The sequence below is a fragment of the Pelmatolapia mariae genome, linkage group LG8 (assembly GCF_036321145.2).
Source record: "Pelmatolapia mariae isolate MD_Pm_ZW linkage group LG8, Pm_UMD_F_2, whole genome shotgun sequence".
In the NCBI taxonomy this organism is placed as follows: Eukaryota; Metazoa; Chordata; class Actinopteri; order Cichliformes; family Cichlidae; genus Pelmatolapia; species Pelmatolapia mariae.
Genome location: NC_086234.1, coordinates 13,493,908 through 13,518,988, shown reverse-complemented (window position 1 = coordinate 13,518,988; position 25,081 = coordinate 13,493,908). Strand labels below are relative to the sequence as shown.

The 25,081-nt window shown below is 42.2% G+C and overlaps 1 protein-coding gene across 37 annotated transcripts in view; it reads right to left on the bottom strand.

The window, feature by feature from the left end:
- Positions 1–12,142: 12,142 nt before the first annotated feature.
- tcf7l2 (transcription factor 7 like 2) overlaps positions 12,143–25,081 on the bottom strand; it is an 88,971-nt gene continuing 76,032 nt past the window's right edge. For 3 of the 37 annotated variants that reach the window (XM_063482937.1, XM_063482952.1, XM_063482943.1), the window contains 7 exons: positions 21,859–21,999; positions 21,611–21,773; positions 21,286–21,393; positions 19,583–19,646; positions 18,752–18,802; positions 16,851–16,923; positions 12,143–14,451 (listed from right to left, as the gene is read on the bottom strand). In XM_063482937.1, coding sequence (XP_063339007.1) covers positions 13,992–14,451; positions 16,851–16,923; positions 18,752–18,802; positions 19,583–19,646; positions 21,286–21,393; positions 21,611–21,773; positions 21,859–21,999 — 1,060 coding nt within the window. In that variant the 3' untranslated portion in view covers positions 12,143–13,991. Of the gene's footprint in view, positions 14,452–16,269; positions 16,332–16,850; positions 16,924–17,461; positions 17,535–18,751; positions 18,803–19,582; positions 19,647–21,285; positions 21,394–21,610; positions 21,774–21,858; positions 22,000–25,081 lie in introns of those variants that run through there. The other 34 variants (XM_063482941.1, XM_063482953.1, XM_063482947.1 and 31 more) reach the window with 28 other exon arrangements.

The following is a 25,081-nucleotide window of genomic DNA, read 5'->3' as shown; positions in this document are numbered from 1 at the left end:
GCTCTGTACTGTGGCTAATCTTAGCTCTCTAAACCACATGTGACCATTTTCTTTTTACCATAAAGGAATCTTCATCTGGTTATACGAGACGCGGCTGCAGTGGTGCAATGCGATCGTGTTCGTGCGCGCGCAGCGTGTGTAGACGTGTGTGGTTTTCTCATTACAAGGTGTCAAATTGTTTTTATTTGGCCGTTTAATGAGAGAAATGAACCCCGAGGCTGTGTGTGTCCACTACAGGAAAAAAATAAAACCTCCTGAGCCGCATCTCACATCGGTTTGTTTTCCCAGCGTTTGTCTTGCTGCTTTGCTCGGACTGAACATGACAAGAGTCCGCTGTAATAACTTCAAGGTTTTAATCGGATATTAATTTAGATGTGAGCCATGTTCCTCCAAATGGTGGAGGAAACAAATCATTGGCCCTTTAATAATAATCAATGCCTATCCCCCCGCCCAGCACCACCCCTCCATTTTCCCTGTGCATCATCTGGTGAGCTGTTTGTGTGTGTGTATGTGTATATGGTATGGTGTGTGGTGTTTCTAGGTGTACTCTGTGAGCCGTGTTTTTTTCCTGTGGGGGTCTCTTTGGCTGACCCCGCGACCTCTCTTTCTCTGAGGACAGCCAGCTAAGAACCAAGCAACATATCAAAGAGTGGGGGGGCACAGCCAGGCCACTGGGTTTCTGGCAAAATCATCTCAATAAATAAATATCACAAGACACCGCTGGAGGGAAAAGCTTTGATGTGGGGGGGTTGAGCCCCACTCTCTCTTTTCTCTCTCACTCTTTTGCAACCTCAATACAGGCGCTTCTCCTCTGGTGTCTTCTCTCACCGCCAAACCTTCACCACTTGCTCTGACAAAATGGCTCATGTGTGCTCCTCTATACTCATCTCAGCAGCACCAAACGTTCAGGGGCTTGTAGTTTCTCTCTCTGAGGAGGTGAGAGTTGGAGAACAACAGTTTTCTTATCAATAGATGCAGGGCGCTGGACTGGTTATGAGTAGCTGGCACCAAAAAGTGTTCGAGAAAAGCCTTTATTTTCCTCCACGATGTTGAGCCACGCAGGTGAAGTTTGCGCTTTGAAAAGAGGTTTCGGTTCTGTTTTAATCGTTTCCACAAGGCACAATAAGAAAGGAACCGCGCTGTGAATCATCCTTTTGATTTTTCATGTTGCTATCTGAACAATAAAGCACGCCGTGCCCAATTCTCAGTAAATAAGAAGTGATATACAGCTGCATTGTGATTTCATGAGAGAATAACCCTTTTCTTCCTTAATATGCACCAAAGCTTTATCTGTTATTTCCCTAAAATAAGAGTTCTCAATGGGCCTCTGAAATGTTTTATTAGGCCCACTTTTTAAACCGCTTATCCAGTTGAGGCTTGCACTCCCTGGTACTCCCCGTACAGGTTAGCCATCAGGGGGGCTAACTCAGAGAGACAGCCATTCATACTCACATTCACACCTACAGCTAATTAACCTAAAATGCCTGTTTTTGTCTCCCTTCACTGAACCTGGTTCTGTCAGAGGTTTCTTCCTGTTAAAAGGGAGTTTTTCCTTCCCACTGTTGCCAAGTTTTGCTCGTTTTCTCTGTTTTATTGTTATTTATGGTCTTTGCCTGACAATATAAAGTGCCTTGAGCTGACTAATATTGTGATTTGTTGCTATATAAATGAAACTGAATTGAATTTTGGGGATGTGAGAGGACGCTGGAGTACCTGAAGTACCCTTGTTTCTGTGAGGGCACAGCGCTAACCACTGTTCCACCCTGGATCTCGTGATGATGCATCAGCTCAGAGACGGAGGAAGCTCGGTTAGCGTTAATTTGTTTTTCCATCCATAGTAGCAGACTAAACCTTCCAATTTTTGAAAATATAACTGGTGTCGCGAAATATAACAGGCAGCACGAACACGACTGAATTGCCGTTCTCTAAACGGACAGATTACAAATGGCAAATAAAAGTTTTGATTTGACGCATCTTTCCGCACTCAGTCATCAGAATCGAGACTCCTGCTCTTACTTCTTAATCCATACAAATGAACTGTATTCTGTTCTTACGTTTAAGAAGTCACACAACACTTCTGTCACTGTGTTCACTTCTGAAAAACATAATAGCTGAATAAAACGTCCTGATGTAAGTGTCCTAAATTTCTTCAAGGCAGTTGCAACTCTTTTGCTGGCTGTTGCCTCAGTCTGTCACTAGACACAGAATGTGTTTTTTATGGGGTCACCCTTAGGGATGAATCACAATGTCTGTTTTATGGGGGAGTAAATACACACTGGGCAGTATAAACTATTATGTTTCTTCTTTGCAGGATTGCCTCATGCCTGCGTCTCTGCACACACACACACACATGCCGAACTTGAGTGCTGAGCATTCAAAATAGCTGACTGCTCTAAAACAAATGCGGTGCACTCTTCAGCAAAAGATGTGAAAAAGTCTGTAATGTCAAACACGGTCTGCAGTGAGTGGTTGAACACAGAGCTGACAGCAGCAGTGTCAGGTATTTTGTGTGATCTAAAATGAAAATACAGCAGTAAAACAAGTGGTCTTGTGGGGTTCTGGTCAGTTTTTTTGCCTTTCTCTTTTTCCTCACATTGTATTTCTGCAAAGGAACATTAGTCCTCAACACCACCGACATCATTTCATTCTCATACTTGGTAGTGCTCATCTTTAATCCACTTCAGATGATGTATATCACTCTGAATCAGTCTACAAAATACTAAGCAAAGTTGGAGTTACATGATAGTATGACTTTTTTTTTGCGTGTGTGTATTTGTGTGTAATTAGAAACTCAAACATTTACGTGTTTCATGCATTTGATATAATCTATCACAGTGAAGTGCACTAAGAGAAAAGTAGAATTAAGAAAATGTCTATTTAGAGTTACATATGAATTATTGTCATTTGACATATAATAGCATATTTCAAAATGATCAGGTTGCTGTCTTGGCGCGGTCCTTATCGGTCTCGTGTCCCTGCTATTTTCTCATCCAGTGGTGCAATGAATAAAAGACCACATGACAAGAGGATAACATAACAACGAGGTAAAAGTGGGTGGAGGAGGTGTGAGCGGATCGCCCGGAGGGGGGAAATGTAGGTACATTAAGCTCAGCAATTGGTCAATAATCCCTTCCTCTCGCTATTGAGAGGAATGCGGATTTGAGTGTTTGTGTGTGCGCGCTAATACATCAAGCACTATAGGGGTTAAACTGCGTGTCTCTGGGGAGCGTGTTATTGACTGTTGACCAGCCCAAATTAATTTTCAACAAGCCTCTTCAGGGGAACAATGGAGATGGATTACTATTGCAGAGGGAGGGCCTTGTGTGCTTTTGCTTCACTAAGTGGATGTCTGGCCTCTTAATGTGCCTCCACCTCGGCCAAACTTACAATCCGCTGCTTCTGTTGCGAGTCGTCGTGATTACATCCCGTGCGCGTCCTCTTTAGAGTTTAACATAAAGGTGTGTTGACAGAAGAGCTTCTTTTTTGCCCCAAATTATTTTTTCCGGTGACGCTGAGTGCAGTCATTATTTCCAAAGTCTGCTCCTCGTATGGATTTAAACGTGCCTGTGTAGTCGATGTGCCTCGGCTGAGGAAGTCAAGCAGCCGAGTTAAACAAGAGGCCTCATTGTTAATTTGAGCATCCTGGCTTATTAATTTGGTTTTGATCTATCGGAGGCGGCTGGGTGTCATCCCATCGCTTGTTTTCCCTCTCCCACTTTGAATGGTACAAGTGACAAAAGGCCTCCCACACACAGTAGCTGGCGCAGTGTGATCACTGCATGCTGAGACACAGGGAGGTGTCAGCACTAATCTCCTTTAAAATGGCTCTCTTGTCTTACATCCGATGCTCACAGCATATCCTCGGCACTGTAATTGTGTCTACTCGATGAGACTTGCCGTCCCACTTTTACGCCACTTTTGTTCATACAGGGAGCGCGCGCCACTGAAGTTGTGATACATTGCACTTGACTGAGGAGTCGAAATTCAGTGGAATGTTTTTACCTGCTATTCTCAGCCATGTCTTGTGCTTTCTAATCTTCCATCACTAAAAGAGGTAATAAGAAGTAATATGCAGTACAAAAACACAATCTACTCCCATTGTCAGCCTTGGGATAAAACCAACTTCTTAAGTATATACTCTGTGGAAAGCTATTGAGACTGTTGAATTTCGCAAGGGTGTAGGAGTGCCTCTTCTCCCGGGCTCATATTCAGGACCTTGCAGGGAGATCCGGAGTGGGATTTGAGGTTTTATTTTAAGGAGCACTCACATTTTTTCCTTGCAACTAAAAAAAGCAGAGAGACTGGTGCCACTTTTAACTGATTAGGGTGATGTTTTACATCCAGTGCACGCAGTGCATCACTCTCATTGTCATTGTTAAACTGGGGCTCTTATCTCTTGTTTCTTTTTTTTTCTCCCTTTTTTTGTGCACGGTCATTCACAGACTACTTTGTTTTCTGCACACAGTACAATCAGATTTTAACTGCAATTAATTTATCGACAAGCCATTGTTAAATCGTGATGCACCTCCATTAGCTCAGTGTGTTTTGTTTTGATAGAACAAAAAGTTTCCCGTTTTAATAGCTGTGCACGGCATCCTCGCCTTAAAGGTCGATCTCTTTGTTATTAAGCAGGTTACGTTGGGGTTAGCTGAACGGCACTGCCTCTCACGGAGACGGGATAAACTGTGGAGGACAGGTAGACGCAAACCACTATTAATTCAAAAGTAATCAAGGGAAATGTAACCTGGAATTTCCCCTGGAATTTTCTATTCCCTTATCCCAAAGCAGCAGTGTTACTGCTGTATTCTCCGAGTATGACAAAAGGCCCACGGCTGAGGTAGTTTTCCCAAGGTCGCTGCATGTGATGGTGAGGAGCGTAGCTGACTTGATACATCTGGACTTCATTACAAGAGACTGGAACATGCAAAAGTATCATTCCCGCTCTATCTGCTAAGGGAGACGGAGCAGACGCAGATTCCAACTTAGCAGGGGTTGTCTTCCATCCTTCCTCATGTTTTAAGGCTTCGCCTTCCGTCTTCCTCTCATTTTCCCTTTTGTTATTCGAATAACTTCATCTTTATCTCTTCGAGCGCCTCTGAAGTGCTGTGTGTTTATGCAAAATCCATGTTTGGCGTACTTGTCGAGACTGAAGTGAAGATTGAAGTGCACGTCAGTACTTTAACTTGAAGCCTGCCTTACTTGGATGATTCTCCCCCTTGTTTCCCCTTTCACTTTGCTGAGAAAGTTTCTTCTTCCTCTCCCATGTCTCGTTGTTGCCCCGGAAAAGTCAGAGCTAAGTCAGAGCTCTCCCTGTCTCGCCCCCAGGACAGAGAGCACCTAGCCACATGCCTTGTAGGCTCGCCAGGAGCTCAGCGCCTCTGAACTGACTGATTGCCACTCGGAAAAAAAAAACTCCCACATTGTTGCCGTTCTGCCATTTGCTGCCACACGCACAAACACGAAGCACATCAAAGGAGCATATTCACTTACCCCCACTCTACATCCTCATCAAGCCATATACCCCATTCCCCGAATGCACCCCTCCTCCTCCTCATGCCTTCCCTCCCTCCCTCCTTACTCTGCCTCTCTCTTTACCCATTGTAAATTTTGCAAATTACTTCAAACAGACTAATTTTCATTGCGTATCAGAAGCAGTGCACTGGACCATGTGGCTAAGAGGAAAAATCAATGCGGCCCTAAGTGGGAGATCAAACTCAATATGTAGGTTTGGACTGAGCCATAGTGTCTTTATTACACCAAATAAATCTATCTCTGTTGTGTGTGTGAAAAGCCCACATGGGCACAAAGCTGAGGAGGCTTTGTTTGTTTCCTTGGCTTGAGATGTGCATAGAATGAAATGTCCTCTCTGCAAGTAAGCAAATTTTCATTTATCCTGAGCTGCCTTAGTTCTTTGCTCACCTCGTCCAAAAAAGGTGAAGGCTGAGGTACTTGTGCTGTTTTATGCCATGCCTAACGTGGAATATAAGTTCGGCTTTTCATGTCTAAATATACAACGCACAATGCCACGTGTGACAGCAAACCTCCTCACCTTGGCCATTATCCGTCTCATAAGCTGACAGCTTGCCTTTATGATTTAGTAATTAAAGTTCATGCAAAGAAGTCTAAAGCTGTGCGTGTGTGTCTGCTATTCCCGTCCTTGTCACATCCTATCCTCGTAGGTATTTATTGAAATAGAAAAAGCTGCTCCTTCCATGCGAATGACACAAGTAACCACATTTCTGTCTTCATTTGATATGTCATTGCTGGACCTTGTACCATATCAAGAAACAACAGGGATCCATTATTGATATCTAGCAGCTAAAGTTGCATCACCTTGAGAGTTCCAAAGGTGAAAAACAGCGTAGCACAACTGGGGTATTTTTTTTATTATTATTTTTATTATTATTATTTCTTTATTTATTTCTGTTTCCCTCTAGTGAGATGTCACTTCAAAAACAACCCGACCAAGGAATGTTATTATGCTGAGAGAATGTCAGCCAGTTACAATAGGCTGCTTAATGAGGTAGTGTGGCAAACTTTCAGGCAGGCCATAATATGAATTATTTGTCATTGGCTCTGTGTGTGTATGTGTGTGTCTTTGGAAAGGGCCCAGTGTAAAGTGGGATGAAGGCAAGCCTTGATGGAGAGATGTGGCACTAGCCTGGGGGCTCGCTCCACTGTGAGGGTAGTTAGCTTACTGCACACCGCCATCATTAGGGACTAGGGCACTTGTGCTTGGGAAGGTGAAACACAAGCCTGCACTCAGACAGCAGCGAGTACACGTAACACCTGTAAATATGCCGCGCTTCTTCTCTGCAACTCCGCCTGTCTCACACTCGGTCTCGAGGTGTTTCTACTTGAGTCCTCCCCCCTTGTAAGAAGCTCTTTGTAACAAACACCTGGGAGAGATCAAGCTGTAAGTAAACTTTAAAAGTCGATTAGGAAATATAAAGGCAACGTAATGAATAAGCACAATATCAATCAGTCAGGGTTCCTAGTCAATACAAAGTGAACTAATGGTGACTTTTAAGCACAGCTGGATTTTTAAGCACATGCTCTCAGCAGACAAATGATAAGCTGTTCCGATCCAATATTTTGATCACCTGAGTTGAGCAGAAACAAGCACAACTTGTTTGAAAGTTGTGAGTTGAAATGACTTTTAATCAAGTAGTTTCCCCTCTGCTACAGACACATCTATTTTCCTGACGTTTAGTAAGCCATAATGTGCAAAAGTTTTGTGTTTTTGCATAATAAACGAGCCTTGTTTTCAGTCAGTCAAATGCAGATCTGGGAAACTGTGGCACACCTGTGACTCGGCTCGTTGTGTTGTCACTCGTAGATGTGAGGATGCTGTAAAACAACAGAAAGTATAAGATGCATCCAAATCGATTCCTCTGTTGCTGCTCGATTCTGTGACCTTTGGTTTTATCGTTCGATGTCGCAGAATTAATTTTTTAAAGGAGGATCACAAGATTACAAGAAAGAATTTATTTTTCTCTCCTGGAACAACTGTGCTCTCCCCCATTTTTCTTTTTTTTCTCTTTTTTTTGGGGGGGGGGGGGGGTTCCGTCACAATCTATTTGTTGTGCGATACACACATTAACACCTTTATGCATCTAGAGTCTTTGTGATTCAACTTGGCCTTGCTGCTGGCACACTGTGGGATAGTCCTTTAGGAAAAGAACCAAATCGTACCAAATCTTCCCTCACGTGTTGGCCCCTGTTTATTTTTTATTTGATGAAAGAGATTCTTTCATATTGTGAGAAAGAGGAAAAAAATCTATTGAAATACTCACCTTTCATGCGCATCATTTTATTCTTCAAGGTTATCGGACAGTTGTCAGCGAATAAAGAGTGGGCTGATTCTTGCTAAACAGTTTGGGGATGGAAGATGATGTTGAGTCTACGCATGACTCAGTGTGTGTTAGGATTTTATGAAAACAAGTTGGTCTCAGCATCAAAAGCTAAAGACATAGACAAAGGATTACTAACATTTCTCTCTCTTTTTTTTTTATCAAGTTGCTTGTACAAAAAAAGAAGGAAAAAAATCAACAATGTGCAGAAAAAGACAGTCAGAATCAGCTTTATTGGCCAAGTATGTGTACACATACACTACAAGGAATTGGGTTCTTTCTCTCAAACAGCATGTCTAATATATATATAAAAAAAAAAAATTATATCTTATTTTTAAAAAAAATAAAAACGGTATTCCATAAAATCTTTGGCCTTCTAGGGCAGATCCTTCACTTTGCACCTTTCAAATGTTTCTGACTCTGACTTTGACAGTGCGTTTTGTTTTGTTTTTTTTCAGTAATTAAACACCTCTTACATCTACCCTTTTTTCTTCAACCCACTGTTTAAGAATACCAAAAAAATGTTTGTCTGATAACACACAGACTGTACTGCAGCACTTCACCTACACTATAGAGTGCAAACTTGTAATAAGTATTGACCTGACCTCAGAATCCTTTATTTGTGTGGGGGGGTTTTTCTCGACAGTCCTGCAAAAATCAATAAATTTCAGTTCATCCTCGTGACTTAAATCTAAACTCCATGAGATACGGTCAAGTACACGGGGCCGCTGGCTCGGTATTCCTATTCCCAAACAATTCCTCAAGTGCTTTTTGAACCTATGAAATTTGACGTCTTTCTTCAGGGAGCAGTATACTCAAGTGCATGAGGAATGAATGAAGGTTTGTTCCTACCCGATGAAGGTCACAACAAGGGCCACAATGCACTGGCATTGGTTTCAATGTGTTCTTTTGAACTAACTATGCAATTCAGGCTTTTTAAATTTTGTATGCCTCTAGAGCACAGGTGTCGAACTCCAGGCCTTGAGGGCCAGTGTCCTGCAGATTTTACATGCGTCCTTGATCCAACACAGCTAAATTACCTCCTCAACATGTCTTGGAGTTCTCCGGAGTCTTATCTAAAACCTCTCCTTTCACAGATGGCAGTGGCTGTACGTCTGCACAGGGAAAGTGAACACTGACACCCACCCACCCCTGCGGCCCCTCATCTTTTAACTTTGTATTGAACCTAACTGAGATGAAAAATAGATTATGATCATGAAGTACGACATTCATCCCCTAATATAAAGCTATATGAAAACATGTGCCATTTAATCTTAATAAAAGAGACTAGTTGTTTATGCTATGCTGCAGCCATATCTGCAACCTTTCAGTTTTGTCTTGTTGCCACGATGAGGGTCAGGGGAATACATCCAAAACAATATGTCTTTGTATGTTGTTTGTTGTAACATAGGGGACATATTTAATGTTTTGCAGTGTTTTCTGATTTGTATGCTTGCCTGCGGCGATGGCCTTCAACATTGTTCCTCCATGCCACACTCACATCAAAACACTTAATTTCTCTACTCAGGTACACAAAGCCTCTCCTCCTTCTCAAAATGCAATAGAACCATCACAGACACGTCCATGTTATACGTAGCTCGCCGGTTCAGGGTTCAAGGGTATATACTGCACAAATGCATTAAATGTGCAGACATTCAAAGGGAACGAAGAAAAATTCCTGCATTTCCTTGATCGCAAGTGAACCCTTTCTTTTCCAGCTCTTCTTCGCCTGGCTTTCAGTCTGCATTACAGCTTTAGTACTTTTGTGCTGTTTGCTCGGCTACTTTGTATATTCATGCAAACTTGGAATGAATAAGAAATCAGTGGTAAGCTCCTCAGTGTAAGGAGTGGGGAAAAAAAACACAATCACGTACAGAGAAACTCTTCCTTGTGAAGTGGTTGTTGATAACTTGAGAATGCCTCATAAATGAAGACCAACCCTGCCCAAAAAACACTGCATGTACTACAGAAACTTTGTACACAGCTTTCCTCACACAGGAACACAACTTCACTGGAACAGATGAAATCCTGCAGTGGTGATGTTTAATGGATGATATGGCAAGAAAATGTCTAAAAGCCAATGCGATAAATGACTGCTATGATCAAACATCTGTAAACCTCTGTATTGAAACTGTGTTGAAATGCTGAATGTGTTCAGGGACCACCCTATGTTAATCTGCGTTAATGTCCCAATACTTCATTGTGGAGCACACATCCAACCCCAGTATAACATACAAGCTCCTTTTGTCACCAAGAAAAAGTCTTTTTTAAATGTTCTTCTACATGTCAGTGATTCTGCAGCTCCAGAGGTCCCACTGCCCTCAGCTCATCCTGAACTCTGGCCTCCATGTTAGACAGAGGCTAGGGAATGGAAAATTTCCCTATGGGAATAAGAGAAGTTTCACCTTATCATTAATTTAGCACAAGAGGTCCATTTGCATGAGACAGGAATGACTGAATGTGTTCAGGCAATGTGGGAAAAGGAGATTCTTCTTATGAAGTGTTAAGATTGGAGCACAGTAGTTCTTGCCTTTCTTACCAGACTACTTCTGCAGTCCTCTCACACATTTGTGCTGTCCTGTACTTTTTAAACTTATGCACAAAGTACTCTACTTTCAACTCTGTTCGATACTTGAAATAAAAAAGCATAGTTGGTAACGCAGGCAGGAATACAGAGAAGCTTGGAGTTAAATGGTAATAGAACGTGAACCTAGATCAATGTCAGCTGTTCAAATCTGTAGTGTCCATATACTGAGCAATAACAAATTGATTAACTTAGCCTGGGATTAATGAAAGGTCCTGAACACTAGAAGAATATCCTCTTATCTGTTTGAATGCATGACCTTGTACAGATGTGTCATTTTTTTCCCCCTTTAGCAGCAGCTGTTGTGTCTGGGATGCAGTCTGGTCAGTATTAATGCTTGGATACGAGGGAGAGCTACCCTGACCTCTCTGTGCAAAGAGTTCAAGGCAAAATCAGATTTTCTTTTAAAATTATTCTGAAAAATGGGAACAACTATTATTAAAAATATGTACTGGTAAACACATTGCAGGTAAGGGAGACACGACAGAGTGCATAATTATTATTATTACCTTTAGCAGCTTATAGTAGCAGCCATACAAACATCTAGAAAATGCAAAACATACAACATAAAATAAAAAATATATAGCATAATACAGAATTTACACAAACATGTAATGCAAATCTTTAGCACCGTCTAACACAGGGTTGTCCAACATAAGGCCCGGGGTCCTAAAATCAGGCAGGCAAAGACTATAGACCGGCCCACTAAATGGCGGTGAGGATGTAGATTTTGAACTTTAAACGGTTTAAACTTAAAACATTTGTGCTAAAAATTGTTAAAAAAAAAAAAAAAGAAGAAAGAAAGAAAGGGGGGAAAACTACAGGACACTACCAGAAACTTTCCTGTCATTTTACACATTGTTCATGTTGAACAACAAAGACTTGCAATTTTTTTTTCTTACCTCTGGGATTAAATGTTTAGTTTAACGTCTTCACACTGACAGAAACGTGAGTTTCACTGGTCCGGTCCACGTAAGATCAAAGTGGGCTGTATGTGGCCCTCACTGTAAAGAGTTTGACGTCTGTGCTCTAAAACATCCACCAGTATCCTTCATGACATTCTTTCCTATGCTTTTAAATCCACCAGTAGATGCAGGTATCTGTCAGGACTGTAAGCACATCAAAAAGCGATCACATAGCGGAGCATTACTGTTAGTAGTGGGACAGAGAAGGGTTCAAAGGTTAGTTGGAAGTTGACCTGCTTTGTAGAGAAAAATAAACCAGTGCTGTTTTTTGTGATTGGTCACTGATGCGCCCATCAAATCATAATATCCAGCTCTAAACATGTTTTATCTTGTGTGTTTTCTGATTGCGCGAGATGTACTGCCCTGCAAACAGTGAGTATAAAGATGGCTTATAATTTAAAAGAAAAAAAAAAAAGACTTGTTATAGGAGGTGCAGTTCAAATTATCTAAGTGATGTTACTCCTTCTCACTATGAAAAGTTTTGCAGAAGTTAATCATAACTATTTTAGTAGAATAAGAAACACCTCTGCTGTTAATTTGTATAGCAAATAATAATAATAAAAAAAACAAGTAGCCCCCAAAAACACACTTGGATGTATATTTCTATTTTATAATTACGATATGATGATTCTCAAGATTTTATTTGAATAAAATGCTACATTTTTTGGCAGATTTCCTTCTAAGACCCACATCCTGAGACGCTGGGTTCGGGGATTTTCAGAATAAAAGCGAAACACAGATGCGCACATACTAAGTTGCTTTTATTAATACAGAACTGCATGCTACAGAGACTGTACAGCATAAACATTTATTCATTACAAAAAACATGGTTTTAGAACCATTTAAAATAACAGGAAAAAACAAACAAAAAAATATAAGAGCATAAAATAGAACAGGAACATCACAGCCGTTAAGGAAACATTCAAACTATTTATCATTAGCATCTTAATAAACCAGAGAAGAAATCGACAGATTACAGTCGCGTCATGTCAACTACAATGGCACCGAGTGGATGATTCTCTTGTAGCTTTTTTTACAGCCTCTTGCAACATCAACATGCCTATTTTTTCTATCTACCTATATGTAGTAGTGTACTTAAAAGTGGCAGTTTGTGTATTTTTTTGTATTTAATAGTTTTTTTATGAACTTCCTAATATACATAATTTGGCCCTGGTGGGTTTATACAGTATGATGTCCGTCTTTTTATTAAGTTTAAATTTTAATATTTGACAATTTGCTACCAAACACATTTGTTATAGCAACATTTATACTACATACATAGCAATCTATGTAACGTCACAGCAAAAAATGGTATCGAAATGAAAACAAAACAAAACAAAACAAACAAACAACAACAAAACAAAACAAAACAAAAAGAGATCCCTACAGCATGGTCGGGGTGGGGGGTGGGAGCAGAGGAAAAATTATCACAAAATTTTGGCACGGAAAATCTGTACACGAATCTACAGTCCGAGAGATGTGACTGTGCAATAAAAAAGAAGGGCTTCTGACACTTTTCCAACTACTGAACACGCGGTACCCACTGTCTCGTGTTTCAAGTTTTCTTTTCTTCTTTTTTTTTCCTGTAAAATGGCTTATAGACGCATTTCTTGAAATGAAGTTGTGCATACATCTGTTCATGAGATCTACACAGTACACTGAGCGGAATCCAGGTTTTTCGGAGAGGAAAGATAACAAAAAGATTTGCCTTTTTAAAACCTCCTTGTAAAAATGGATCGTTCATATAGTTGCTTACCTTAAGAAAAAATATTTGTACAATGTATTCAGAAAGAAAAAAAAGAGACACATACAAGATACAACAAGCAATCTCTAAAGCAATAAATACTACTGGTCCTAGCGTTGTGACATTTTGAATTTAATAACCCACAACCCTCCCACCCGACCTCCCCTCAAGCCCACCCAAACTTGCCTGACTCCACCCCAAAGGTAAACAACAAAGAAAAAAAAGACAACGCAGTGGAAGAATGCATATTTAACACAGTAATCCCCTCCCGCCCCTTTATTCTGTACATTTAAACAAGAACAAGTAACATCACAATTAAAGTTGTTCCTCAGAGAGGTGTCACCGCTAGCCTCATGCCCTCCAAGAGTTTTGAACAGATGTCGAATGATTGGTTCGCGAGCTCGTATTTAATACAAATAAAGAAGGAGAACCAACTCTTTCAAGAAAAGGGCTCGTTGAATAATCTAGCCTACCTTTTTTATATCCGTCTTTTTAAACATTTGGATGCTGAACTAGATAATTTCTGTTTTGCGCTGTTTTAAAACTACAAAAAAGACAAAAACAAAATTCATAAAAATTTTGGCAGATTCACAAAGCTATACTACAGCTCATTGTATCATTTCTTTATAATAATTAGATTTGTCTGATAATGACGGGTCAAATATTGACCAATGAACTTTAATAAAAACATAACCTAAAATTCCAAAGCCTTATGGCACAGAAACAGAAAGAGAAAAGAACCGAGGGCGAGTGAAACGGAGCAGAGAGAGGGCCTAGAAAGATGTTTGTGTGAGTGTGTGTGTGCAGAGCTAAAAAAAACAAACAGAGGAGGAGAATAGGATAGACTATTCTATAGACTTGGTCACTAGCGACAGAGGCTGAGGGGCTGTGGAGGAGAGGAGCGAGTGGGAATGACACAGCGATGCCGAGGGCCGGGCCATCGAGGACGCCACAGAGGAGCCCGGCTGCCGCGAGGACGAGACGTCACTGTGCTCCAGAGCTCCGTTGTGGGAGGAGGCGGCGGGCGTTTTGCTAGCTGCTGCGGCAGAGTTTTCCAGCTGAACCAAAGATGGCGGTGGAGGCCCAGCCAGGAGGTGCGGGTGGTGGAGTGGCTGGTGGGCCGGTTTCATAGTCAGTGAGAGAGGTTGCATTTGTTCAGTCTGAGATTTGGACTCTTTTGAGGAGGGGGAAGGAACCACTGAGGAGGGGGAGGATGGGGGGGAGTCTAGTAAGCTTCCGTCCGTAGAGGGAGGACTGGCACAGCTGCCTTCACCTTGGATGTAGCGAATGCACTTTTTTTTTCTCCTAAAGGACAAGGTGAGAGAAAGAGAGCGTCTCTCAGTGTCACAGCTCCACACTGAATATCATCTTAGCACTGTTGCTGACTTAAATGCACCTTTCCCTTCAGAAATTTGTGGGGAGAGGGTTTATTAAAAAGAAACAATACTCGATGGATAATGTTTGGAGGTGCATTTAAGCAACTTTGTAAAGGAGGAAGGTGGTAGAAATGATAGTCAGTTTCTAAGTCATTAGGCAGGACAGACACTGAAGAAAGATCGCCTGGACAGGAAGCAGAAAGGGAATGAGAAGCACGCACACAGAGATGAGGACGATGAAGAATGAAAGAGATGAGCTGTGGTCGCGTTTGCTCTCTGGATGTAACGCTCTCCTTTTCTTACAGGAAGAACTGCAGTCTGTTGTCTCTAGCACAACTGTTACTGGACCCAGCTCACTGCTCTACTTCTATCAGACTCTACTCTCTCTCTCTTCTCCTGAGGGAACAGAGTTTGGATATGAGGCGAAAAAGTCAACAGGATCCAAACTGCCCTGCATCTGCCCCACAGACACAAGTGTGTGTGTGTGTGCATGAGGGGGGTCAAAGCACCATGTTTGCATTCCTGCCTGGGGTTGGGACCCTCCCCCTGCCTGCCGCGTCCCGAGGCCAGGCCCGTTGCGCTCGCAGAACCCGGTGAACGAAACACAGGAGGGAGGGGGGGCGATCAGGAGAGCAGGGGATTGTTGCATTTTTCTGTGGTGACTCTGCTGTGAAGGCTGTGCTTCAGATTTGGTTAAGGGGGAATCTCTGCCCACCTCATCTTTACCCTGACCCTGACAGTGACCCCTCTCTCTCTTTCTCTCTCTCAGCTCTCTATTTTATCACAAGAATGCCCAAAGGCCGCGGAGTACCAGTATTTAAGACTTACAGGGATGTCGAGTAAGAAAAAATAAATAAAAATAGACCAAAAACTGGAACATGTAACGCTGACTTACTGTTTAATTAAACCTTTATTTCTGTTAACTCTGATCTACATAAACGCAAACGGAGAGCAGATCACTGAGGATGAAAAGAAGGAGGGACATCGACAGATTACATATAAAAGCCCACAATCGCATGCTGGGTGGGGGGGAAAAAAGGCATGCATTTCTGATGAAGTCAACACAGTGCAAGCTCACAACACCAGGACAGCAGAAAAGAGTGAGGATGAGGCTGTTAAGTACATCCTGTGCCGATACTGTAGCTTTTTTGGACGGCGCGGCAAATCGATCGGGCGTAAAAAGGTATCGTTTTGCTACTACATGCGCGCCCCGCTCTCGATAACTGTCTGTCAAACTGCAACAAATGAGCTAATATCCATTTTTTAACAGACATATTGATTTATGGTATGTGCCTGTGTATGATATTGATTTCTCTGTCTCGGGGGAAATTATAGCAGATGCATCTTTTAGGAAATGGAGCCCAGAGAGAACTTTTAACCTCTCTGCTCTTAAAATGAAGGCTGATTTACTGCACTTTTCAGTCTCCTGATCTCATGATGTGCTATTATTAGAAATAAACCCATGTTTCTGATAATGTGTGTGTCAGCTGTAAAGCTGGAAGCTAACGGTTACGACCCCCCCCCCCCAAAAAAAATAAAATAAAATACAGAAAAATGACCTTTTGGTGTTAATCTTGCTACAAAATTTTGGCTTTTTTTTTTAAAGCCCGTCTGTGTTTTAGAAACAGTGAAAATGAAAACATAAACAGACAATGTGCTGCGATGAAATGTGTCGAGAAAGAGTGGGGCAAGGTGTGGTGCAAGCCAGACACAAAGAAGGGTATTACTTAGCAGAAACAAATACCTACCATGAAAATATTCCCAATTCAAAGACTGCTTGTGTCAGAACAGAAAGACAACAGGTAGGGACTAAGTAAGGGTTATCGAAGAGGAGTTTGGAGGAAGAAGAGGTGGAGAAGGAGGAGGAAGAGGGCACAGAAAAGAGTGTCACTGAGCAGGCCCTCAGAGAAAGCAGGGCTAAATTTGTAAGCATAACAGTGTTATTCAAAAAGAGTGCCAATTAGGACATACATGACATTTAGGATGGGAGGGAATTATCCACTGCCTGGAGAGAAAATGGATTTCAATCGTAGCAGCTTAGACGGTCAGAAATGTTCTGCTAAATCGCATTAGGAGCCATGATCTTTCAACATGTGTTTGGATAAAATATTTGGAAGTCTTATTTAGAAATCCATTTTCTGACACTTGGCTTGAACTGACTTTAGAGGAGTAGGAAACTTCTCAGTTAGGAAAAGGGGAGCTGAGAAGTTTTCCATCTGTTACCACAGTGATGGAAACGTGTTTTTAGCAAGACATCTGAGCCAGTAATCAAGGAGAAGATGCTCATTGTGGATGTCTTTCCTCCCATTGCTACTACAGGAGTTATACCTGCATGGTTTGCACCATAAACTCAGCTGGTCAAGCCCGAACAAGGCACGACACTTCTTTGGGGTATTTGCATCTGTTAGCCAAAGAGGTAGACACAAACACACACACAGAGACAAAAAGAAAAAAAAAAAGAAAGAAAAAAGAAAATGGACACGTCATTGCACAGACAAAAACATGTAGCCAGGGCTTAGATTTAGGCTGGCAACACTGGGATGTCCTCCATATTGACCAAGCCATCAGGCTCCAGAACCTCCAAGCCCCGACCTGCCAGTTTAGGACTTCTGATTAATCTCAGTAAGGCTCATTGTAACTGTGCATCCTGCAACTTTGCAACTTGAACACATACACACAGACACCACTCATACAAGCACTCGTACGCAAAACCTTTTTCCCCAAACAGGAGGTAAAAAATCAAATAGGGTGAACCCAGAGATAGACCGGCAGGGTGTGGCTGGAGGAAGCTGAGAGGTCATAATAGCCTGGCGGGACAGACGGGGGAGGGAAGCGAAGAGAAAGGAAAAGCAGCAGCATAAAAGAGAGGAGGAAGTCCCAGCGTAGAGTGACCCAGCCTTCACCTGGCCCTGGCCAGTGCAAGCACACACCATACACACCTGCACGGGCCACACCAGTTATTCTGTTGGTCGAGCCCAAAGCGCGCTCGACACTTCTTAGGAGCGCTCAGGTCTGATGCCGCAACAAGGAAGGGAAGCCAGCAGAGAGGAGCAATAGAACCAAAACCAATAAAAAAAAAATAAGGAACAGAAATTAAAAAGAGGAGAGAAATAAGGAGAAAAAACAGTGAATCTATGAAGCTTGGCAGTGGCTCATTTTGCAAGAAATCAAAACCCCGCACCCAAAAGAAAAAGAAAAAATAATTCCCCTTAAAGCCATTATCAAGTGTGCCTTTAAAGATAGGGCTGAACTCGATTAGTAAGTTTCAAACACAAGTAAAAATCAAAATGCATGCAAATTATCAAATCAGGATGTTAACAGTGGAAACTTTTCAGTGGCATAATCTAAATTCTGGCTGGAGTTAAAGCTGAAGATAAAGACCAATTTGACTGAGAGGGGTATAAATGGAGCGAATGCAGGTTGGATTAATTTACGGTTAGATGCTATCAGCGCACTACGGTTTCAAAGAGACGAGGTCAAAGTGGCAGAACTAGGAAGAAGTAGCAGATTGCTGGAGCAGCACAGTCGTGAGTTAGCCCTAGCCAGGGGAAGGATTAAAAAGGCTGGAATCTGAAGAGGGAATCTACTCTTTAGACCTGGCATCAAACAGTTGATTATTTTCCATCAGCATTGGCGGTCTGTTGTGGAACAGCTGCCAGTCACTTGCTAGCTCTACCCAGTAATCAAGTCATTATCAGAAATAGAGCTGAGTGACAGCAAAACGCTGTGGTGGAAGCGTTTGAGTCCAGGCTTTGTCTGAGCAGAGACTTATTCGACAGAGGCTAGGCCAAACTCATGCTGGCCTATAGGAAAGGCAAAAGTGCTCCTACTGAAGCATATAGATTAAGGAGGTTTACCCTGACATTACAGCCTTCAGGTCATACTTCATAATGATAATCTAGCTTTATATATAAATATATATATATATATATCACCAGGTCCTCAAGCATACTGCTTAGTAATTTGAGCTAAATAGCAACAGTAAATGAGTGTAAAATGAATTAAATATAAGCTACCCTTAAGTCAAATAAACAATGGCAACATTTTTGAAGAAAAGAAAGCAGCAAACAAAGCAAAAAGAGCATATTTCAAAATATAGGATTTAAGCTTAAACCTGCCTCACTGCACATTTATGAATGGATAGATATAGATATATAAATGTATACATAAATTTAAAAGGAAGGAAAATAAAACAGTTAGTGATTTAATACTCAAAATGACATTAGCACCTGTAATCGGAGGGAGTGAAAGGCAAGGGTTTGGAAAATATTCTCTGCGTTCTGGAAAAAAAAAAGAACAGATAGAGAGGCCTTCAAGAAGAAATCCGTCACCAAAACGAGCGCAAAATACATGAGAACAAGTCGGCATTGCTCCTTACATCATCAGAATTAAAAAGAATAATGAATGAATGAATGAAAATCACAGGTTTAGCAAACCTCCTTAATTTTTAAGATATAGGTGATTTGTTTTGTTTTGTTTTTTTCCTCAAGTTGGTATAAAAGCATGCAAGGAAGCAGGCGATGGGAAGGGGAGGTAGGCCCAACAAGCACACGCATGCACAGTCACACGCAAACACGCACGCGGTACAGTCGTGCAGTCCGTCTGCAGGGCACAGGCAAGTATATATAAAACACGCACACAACACTGTCAAAGTTAATGGCTCTCACGATGCTTAAACCTCACATTCTCGTAACATATCACAATACCAGAAGGCTAAGGGCCAGGGGAGGGGAGGGGGGGGGGTGAGAAGGACTGTGGGGGGTCATGCATATTCAGTCGCTATTAGCTAGGGAGAGCAAGGGAAACTGGAAAAAGGAGGGAGGGGTGGGGTTTACAAGCAATTCTACTATTTAAATATTGCATTGGGTAGCAACTATACCAAAAAAAAATTAAAAAATAAAGAGAGAAAAAGCCAGGCAATATAACTCACATACACACAGAATAAAAAAAAAAAAACATAACACAAAAAAACTAGCTACACTTTTATCTTGCAAGATGTCACATCTGCCTGACACATGATGGGGCTCTTCTAATATGAGAGATAATTGCAGCTCACTTACCATTGCTCTCTGCTTGCTGCTTTTCCCTTTTTCTCTTCTTCCTTTTCCCCTGTTGGTTAGCCGCCAAAAAATAGAAAGAAAAAAATAGACACAGACAGGAACCTTAGTTATTATATTGCAGAATGCCCAAAACATGAAACAGAGAATAGCACTCATCTTCGTGTTTACTTATTTATTCATTCATTCTTTCTCTGCCTTTTTTCTGTCTTTGCCCTCCGGTTTGCAGCAGCCACTGCAGGCCAAGACCAGAATGCTCCCTCCTCTCTCTCCCTTTTTGGCTCTTTTCTTCTTGTTCTCTAATCTTTTGTTTCATTTTCCTCTGTTTTGTGAATGCCTAGGCATCTCGACGCACTTCTTATTTGGAAGACGGATTTCTCAAGGCTGCTCTTGGGCGACTGCAGTGGTCAGACTGATCCCAAGATGAGAATCGGGTATGTGTGGGTCAGAGCGAACTATCCAGGCTACAAAACATTTCACACTTTAAAATCTCAGCTTTAATTTGAGTAGTTTTACAATGACATAGCAAGAGCTATGTGGGATATACTGCACTTCTTGGGCAGCTATGTGTTGCTCACGTGGCTCAAAGCTCACCGAGCATTACCGAGCATTGTAGTTCAAGGTGGTTTGAGGTATCCATGTAAAGTGGCATTTAAGGTACTTGTCTTTCCAAAATCACATGTGTATATTTTGAAAACGCATGTGCACAGAGGTAAAACTCGCCAACAACCAACTACAACTCTTTCAGATTGGAGGACCAATTTATAGCCCCTATTAGACAAGCAGGTGTGAATGAGCACCCTGGTCACGTTTTTATGAGGTAAGATTTACTTGCTCATGAACTTTAAATGTGAGCAAGTAATGTTTGAATGCTGAGGATGCTTTCCAGGATGTACCCGCCAGCAATCATGATGGTGAACCCCTCGGTAATCCACAAAAACACATGCAAAAAGAAACAGGTTGAGTTGTGCAACCAAGTTCTGTGGAATAATGACAAAATATCAACCTGGCCAGTGGCATTTACTGATGATTTCACTGCAGATAGAAGCAACTGGAGGTATACAAAAGCATTTTGTGTGGTAGGATTCTCCGAAATGCCTCTAAACCCGTTCAGAATGGCAAAACTAAACATTTACCCAAAGCAACCCCAGAGCAATTCAGGGGGAAGAAGTTAAACACCCTGGAACGGCCAGGTCAGTAATCTGATCTTAATCAGATTGGGCTTAATTCCACTTTCTGAAGACCAGAAAGGCAAAGAGGCATGGCAGCAGTCATGAGGTGAAGGCTGCAGCAGTAAAGGGCAGGGAGAGCACCACTGGGGAAGCTACAAAGCATCTGCTGATGTCTATGGACCAGGGACCTCGGGCATTTAGAGACTGCACAATATTTTAAATATAATGTAGTTTGACTTCACATATGTCTGTAAATGACCTTTGTTCCCTTTGGGGGCCTGTGTTTTAAATGCTTTCTATACTGATAAACCCACTGAAATTAATACTAAGACTTGGTACTTTGCATCCTTTATTTATTCCTTACTGGACTGTTGTCATTATCTATAGCATGATAAGGTGGATTTAAGACCAGAGCATTTTTGTCCTAGATCTACATGAACAGAAAAAAAGCAAAAATAAATGGCCTTGAATATGTGACCTAGTGAAAGGGGGGGAAAGAAGAGGCTAATACGACTTGTAAACTTAAAAACTTACATAGTTGTCTCGTGCTGACCAGCCTGGGTACAGCTGCATGTGGAGCTGTCGTTCTTTCCTGGCCAGCTCGTAGTACTTGGCCTGCTCCTCCCGCGATAGGGCGTGCCACTGCAAAATGAAAAACCAGGCACAGAAAGAAGAGATTTTCACCCAGAACAGATAAAAATAGAAGAATGTGTGCATGTTGTGTACTTTCTGTAAATCCCGAAGTATGTCATCATTAACTACGACTCTTTTCTTCCATCCCATCAGGCCCTTTACAGCCATGTTATGATTGAAATCAGCATGGCTGAATGTCTTGTGCGAATAAGCTGGTAGGACTTACCCTTCGCCCCAGGATCTGGTTGATGGCAGCACTTTCCTTGAGTGTGCACTCAGCCACCACTTTGGCCCGCATCTCCTTCATATAGAGCATGAAGGCATTCAGAGGTTTCTTTATGTGGACCTCTTTCTTTTTCTCTTCTACCTTTTTACCGTCTGTCTGTTTCCTGTGATGGGGCAGAGAGCAGTGAGATGAGCAGAGTCTATCTCCAAGTGGTCACCAAAAGTCAGTATAGGAGAAAGTTTACTCACGAGCTGTCGAGAGAGCTGATGTCACTGTGCGAGGATTCCTGCTTGACGTTGGGTGTTACGATGGCTGGGTGAGGGATGCCCGTGGTGTGCAAACTGTGGTGAGGGGGCACCATGTGTGGGGGGAACCTAGAGGACAGAAGACTGTGTAAATCGTCAGAATGAACACAGGTGAAATGGGAAGATGGAGCACATGTACACACAAGACTACACATGTCAAAGCACATCATGTATTTTCAGTTTCTTTCACAGAAAGCCACACAGTAAATACAAATATTCACATGAAAATTTCCTAAGCTGAAAATGTATTAATAAACATTTAAGATAGACTTATCTACTCAAAATGACAGAGTTTACTCAGTCACTAAAGCTTAAAAAATAGTAAAAAGGTCATTTTCTGTTGCTTAATTAAGGATGAATGTTAAACAAAAATGAACTACTACAAATCCACACTACACCAAGTCCATTTTTTGAGGGGACACTGGATCCTTTATATGGTAGTTTTATCATGCGTCTCTAACTCTACTGGGACAAACATAAAAAAAATAAACATCGTGCTGAATTCAGTAAGACATAAAACCAGTAACTGATGTTTTACTGAAGCCACAGCTCAATGTGAGACAATCAAAAAAATTTTGTAACGCCTCTTGCTGGTCAACAGAAAGAACACAGGTTTAAAGGAAAAGCTTAGCTAATTTAGCTTAGCTAACAGCTTAGCTTGCTGTTAGCTAACATTTTATATGTTAGCTAAAAATAATCTTTGTTTATCAATACTGTTAACTAGTGTTGTGCAATTAATTTTCCCAATGGCTCACTAAGAAACTGGGACTGTTGTTGAGGGCCACATTGACACATTTTGACACATTGACACATTTTATCTCTTAAAAGCTTATTAGCCGCAGCTTTAGCTAGTCTTGTCCACTTTTTTTCTTAATTTCCAATGGTATGTTAAGCTATCAATTTAATTTGTTCGTCTAGGATTTGAGGGCTCCTCAAACTCCTGTTTTCATAGTTTAATGCCTTCGATAGCTGAGAACTTCTCAGCGCGCACATGTCATTGCCATCTATAACAAATGACATATACAATAGGTGTGCACATGGTTTCCAAATACAATTCTACTGGCAATTACTATTTCCATCATTCAGCTGTAGATAACAAAAGGCGATCAAAGATTTCAGTTTATTGCATTTTGGCAGTTAAACGGATATGAAAATGCCAGATTTGGGAGAGGTAAAGCTTGAAGTGTTATCTCTTATCAAGGAATTCTGCAAACTAGATGAAAATGTTCTATCATACACTCCGGTATTGGGTCTGTATTTATTTCCTCCCATTCGTTTCTGCCTATTCAGCACTGTCAGCAGCACTGACATTTTTATCTTCATCCCTCTGCACTCCTATCATCATTTCATCATCTCCAACTGTGCTACATATCGAGGCCAAAAACTCTTATTTATAAAAATCGCTCGCACCGGCTAGAACAGCCATAAGACTCTGCTGTTCTGTATGCACCAGTGTATGTATGACAATAATTATTTGTGTGCGATTATTTGAACATGTACGTTCATGTGTATGTTTACAGCATGGTGCCTTAGTTCCACGTGACCACACACAAATTCAAGAGAAGAGAGGATGATGAAGGAGAAGAAAAAGGAGAAATAATTCTTTTTTTAAAGCAGCTCATTATCCAGCAGTGTCTGGCTGCATGGCTCCGAGCCAGAATATAATGATGAGGATAAACTCGCCAGGAACAACTAGTTTCTGTTGGAGGCCATCTCAGGGGAGTGCCAGTGCTCCCCCTCAAACTCTTTCCCTCTTTTTCTCCTTTCCCCTCTTCTCCCTTCATCACTGACACATTGGTGTTTGTGCCATGTCATCCGATGATGGGGAGCTCGGCAGCAGTGGCTGCATATCGCCCATCATTAAGGCTGCTGCATTTTCTTCACTCACCCCGTTTCCTCTCTCCCTGTTCACCCCTCCCTCCTTCTCTCTCTGTGCACTTGTTAAAATTTCCTCTGTTCCAAGATCTATTTTTCTCTACTCTCTTCTTCTTCTCTACTCCTCCCTGTCCCCTCACCACCTCCACGCTCCTTCGTTTCCTCTCTCCACCCCTCCTCCTGCTGCCACCGCACGGCCCAGGTTATGGTTTAAACATGACGGCCATCCCTTTGAAGCATGGGGGCATCATCATCACCATCATCGGGCTCATCAGCAGCAAGCAGCGCCTTGGACCAATTTAGCCAACACAGAGAGGGAGATGCATTGGAGACCCCACCCATCCACCCACCCCAACCCCGGGGCTCCTATGTCTCAATCTCAAAGGTAAGAATGGCTGGTGGGAAAGGGAGGGGGGGGGGGGGGGGGGGGGGGGGGGGGGGTCACCGGCGCAGCAAGCCCAGTGTCAGCCAGTGCCATTTAATTGCCAGTGTGAAGCGATAGCCCCCGTGCCTGTTTAATGTATAATGATCCGGCCGGTGCGCTTCTCCCGTTAACCAGGAAAAGAGAGGGAGTGGGATGACGGGGGAACATATCAAAGGGCAGGCTTAAGCACAAGGGGCAAGGGGGCCTTCACATCCACCCACCTGTCACACATACATTCACACGCACACAGACAATATGGGGGACCTGCACTGGCTCCAACCCTATTATCAAAATAATGTCTTTCATTTGCTCCGCTGACTGTCTCTACTCTCCTTGGCTCTTTTTCCTCCCTTCCTACAAGAATGTATTTTTTAACAGGACCTAGGTGTAAGGTGCTCATTGGGGGGGGGGGGGGACTACGAGGTACCGGATTCATTCCTTGAATCCTAATTCAGTTCGGGCTAAGGCACCCGGGACTGATATGAAGCAGCGCTCTCCTGCAAAGACCTAACTCCCGACAAGAGTACAAGCCAGGATGTCTTTTCTCTCAGATTTTCCACAGCCAGCCTGCACGCTACAAATCGTTTGAGCTATCACAGCAGTGCGGCCTGATCTTTAAACAAAACCAACAAGCTGAAGAAGGCTGTGATGAAGGGATTCTGCTATGCTGCTGACACAATTAGACAAATTGTTACTAGATTTTGTCAGCTAGTACATTTTTTTCCCCTCATTTTGAGGGGGGTGATGTACTAAACCCTTCCATTCACCAGAGAACTCCCAGAGCCCTCCATCTATTCAGTTATACTAATTCAATTAGGGGCCTCATCACAGGGCATTAGCTCTTCCCCATGGCCAGTCCCCCCCCAC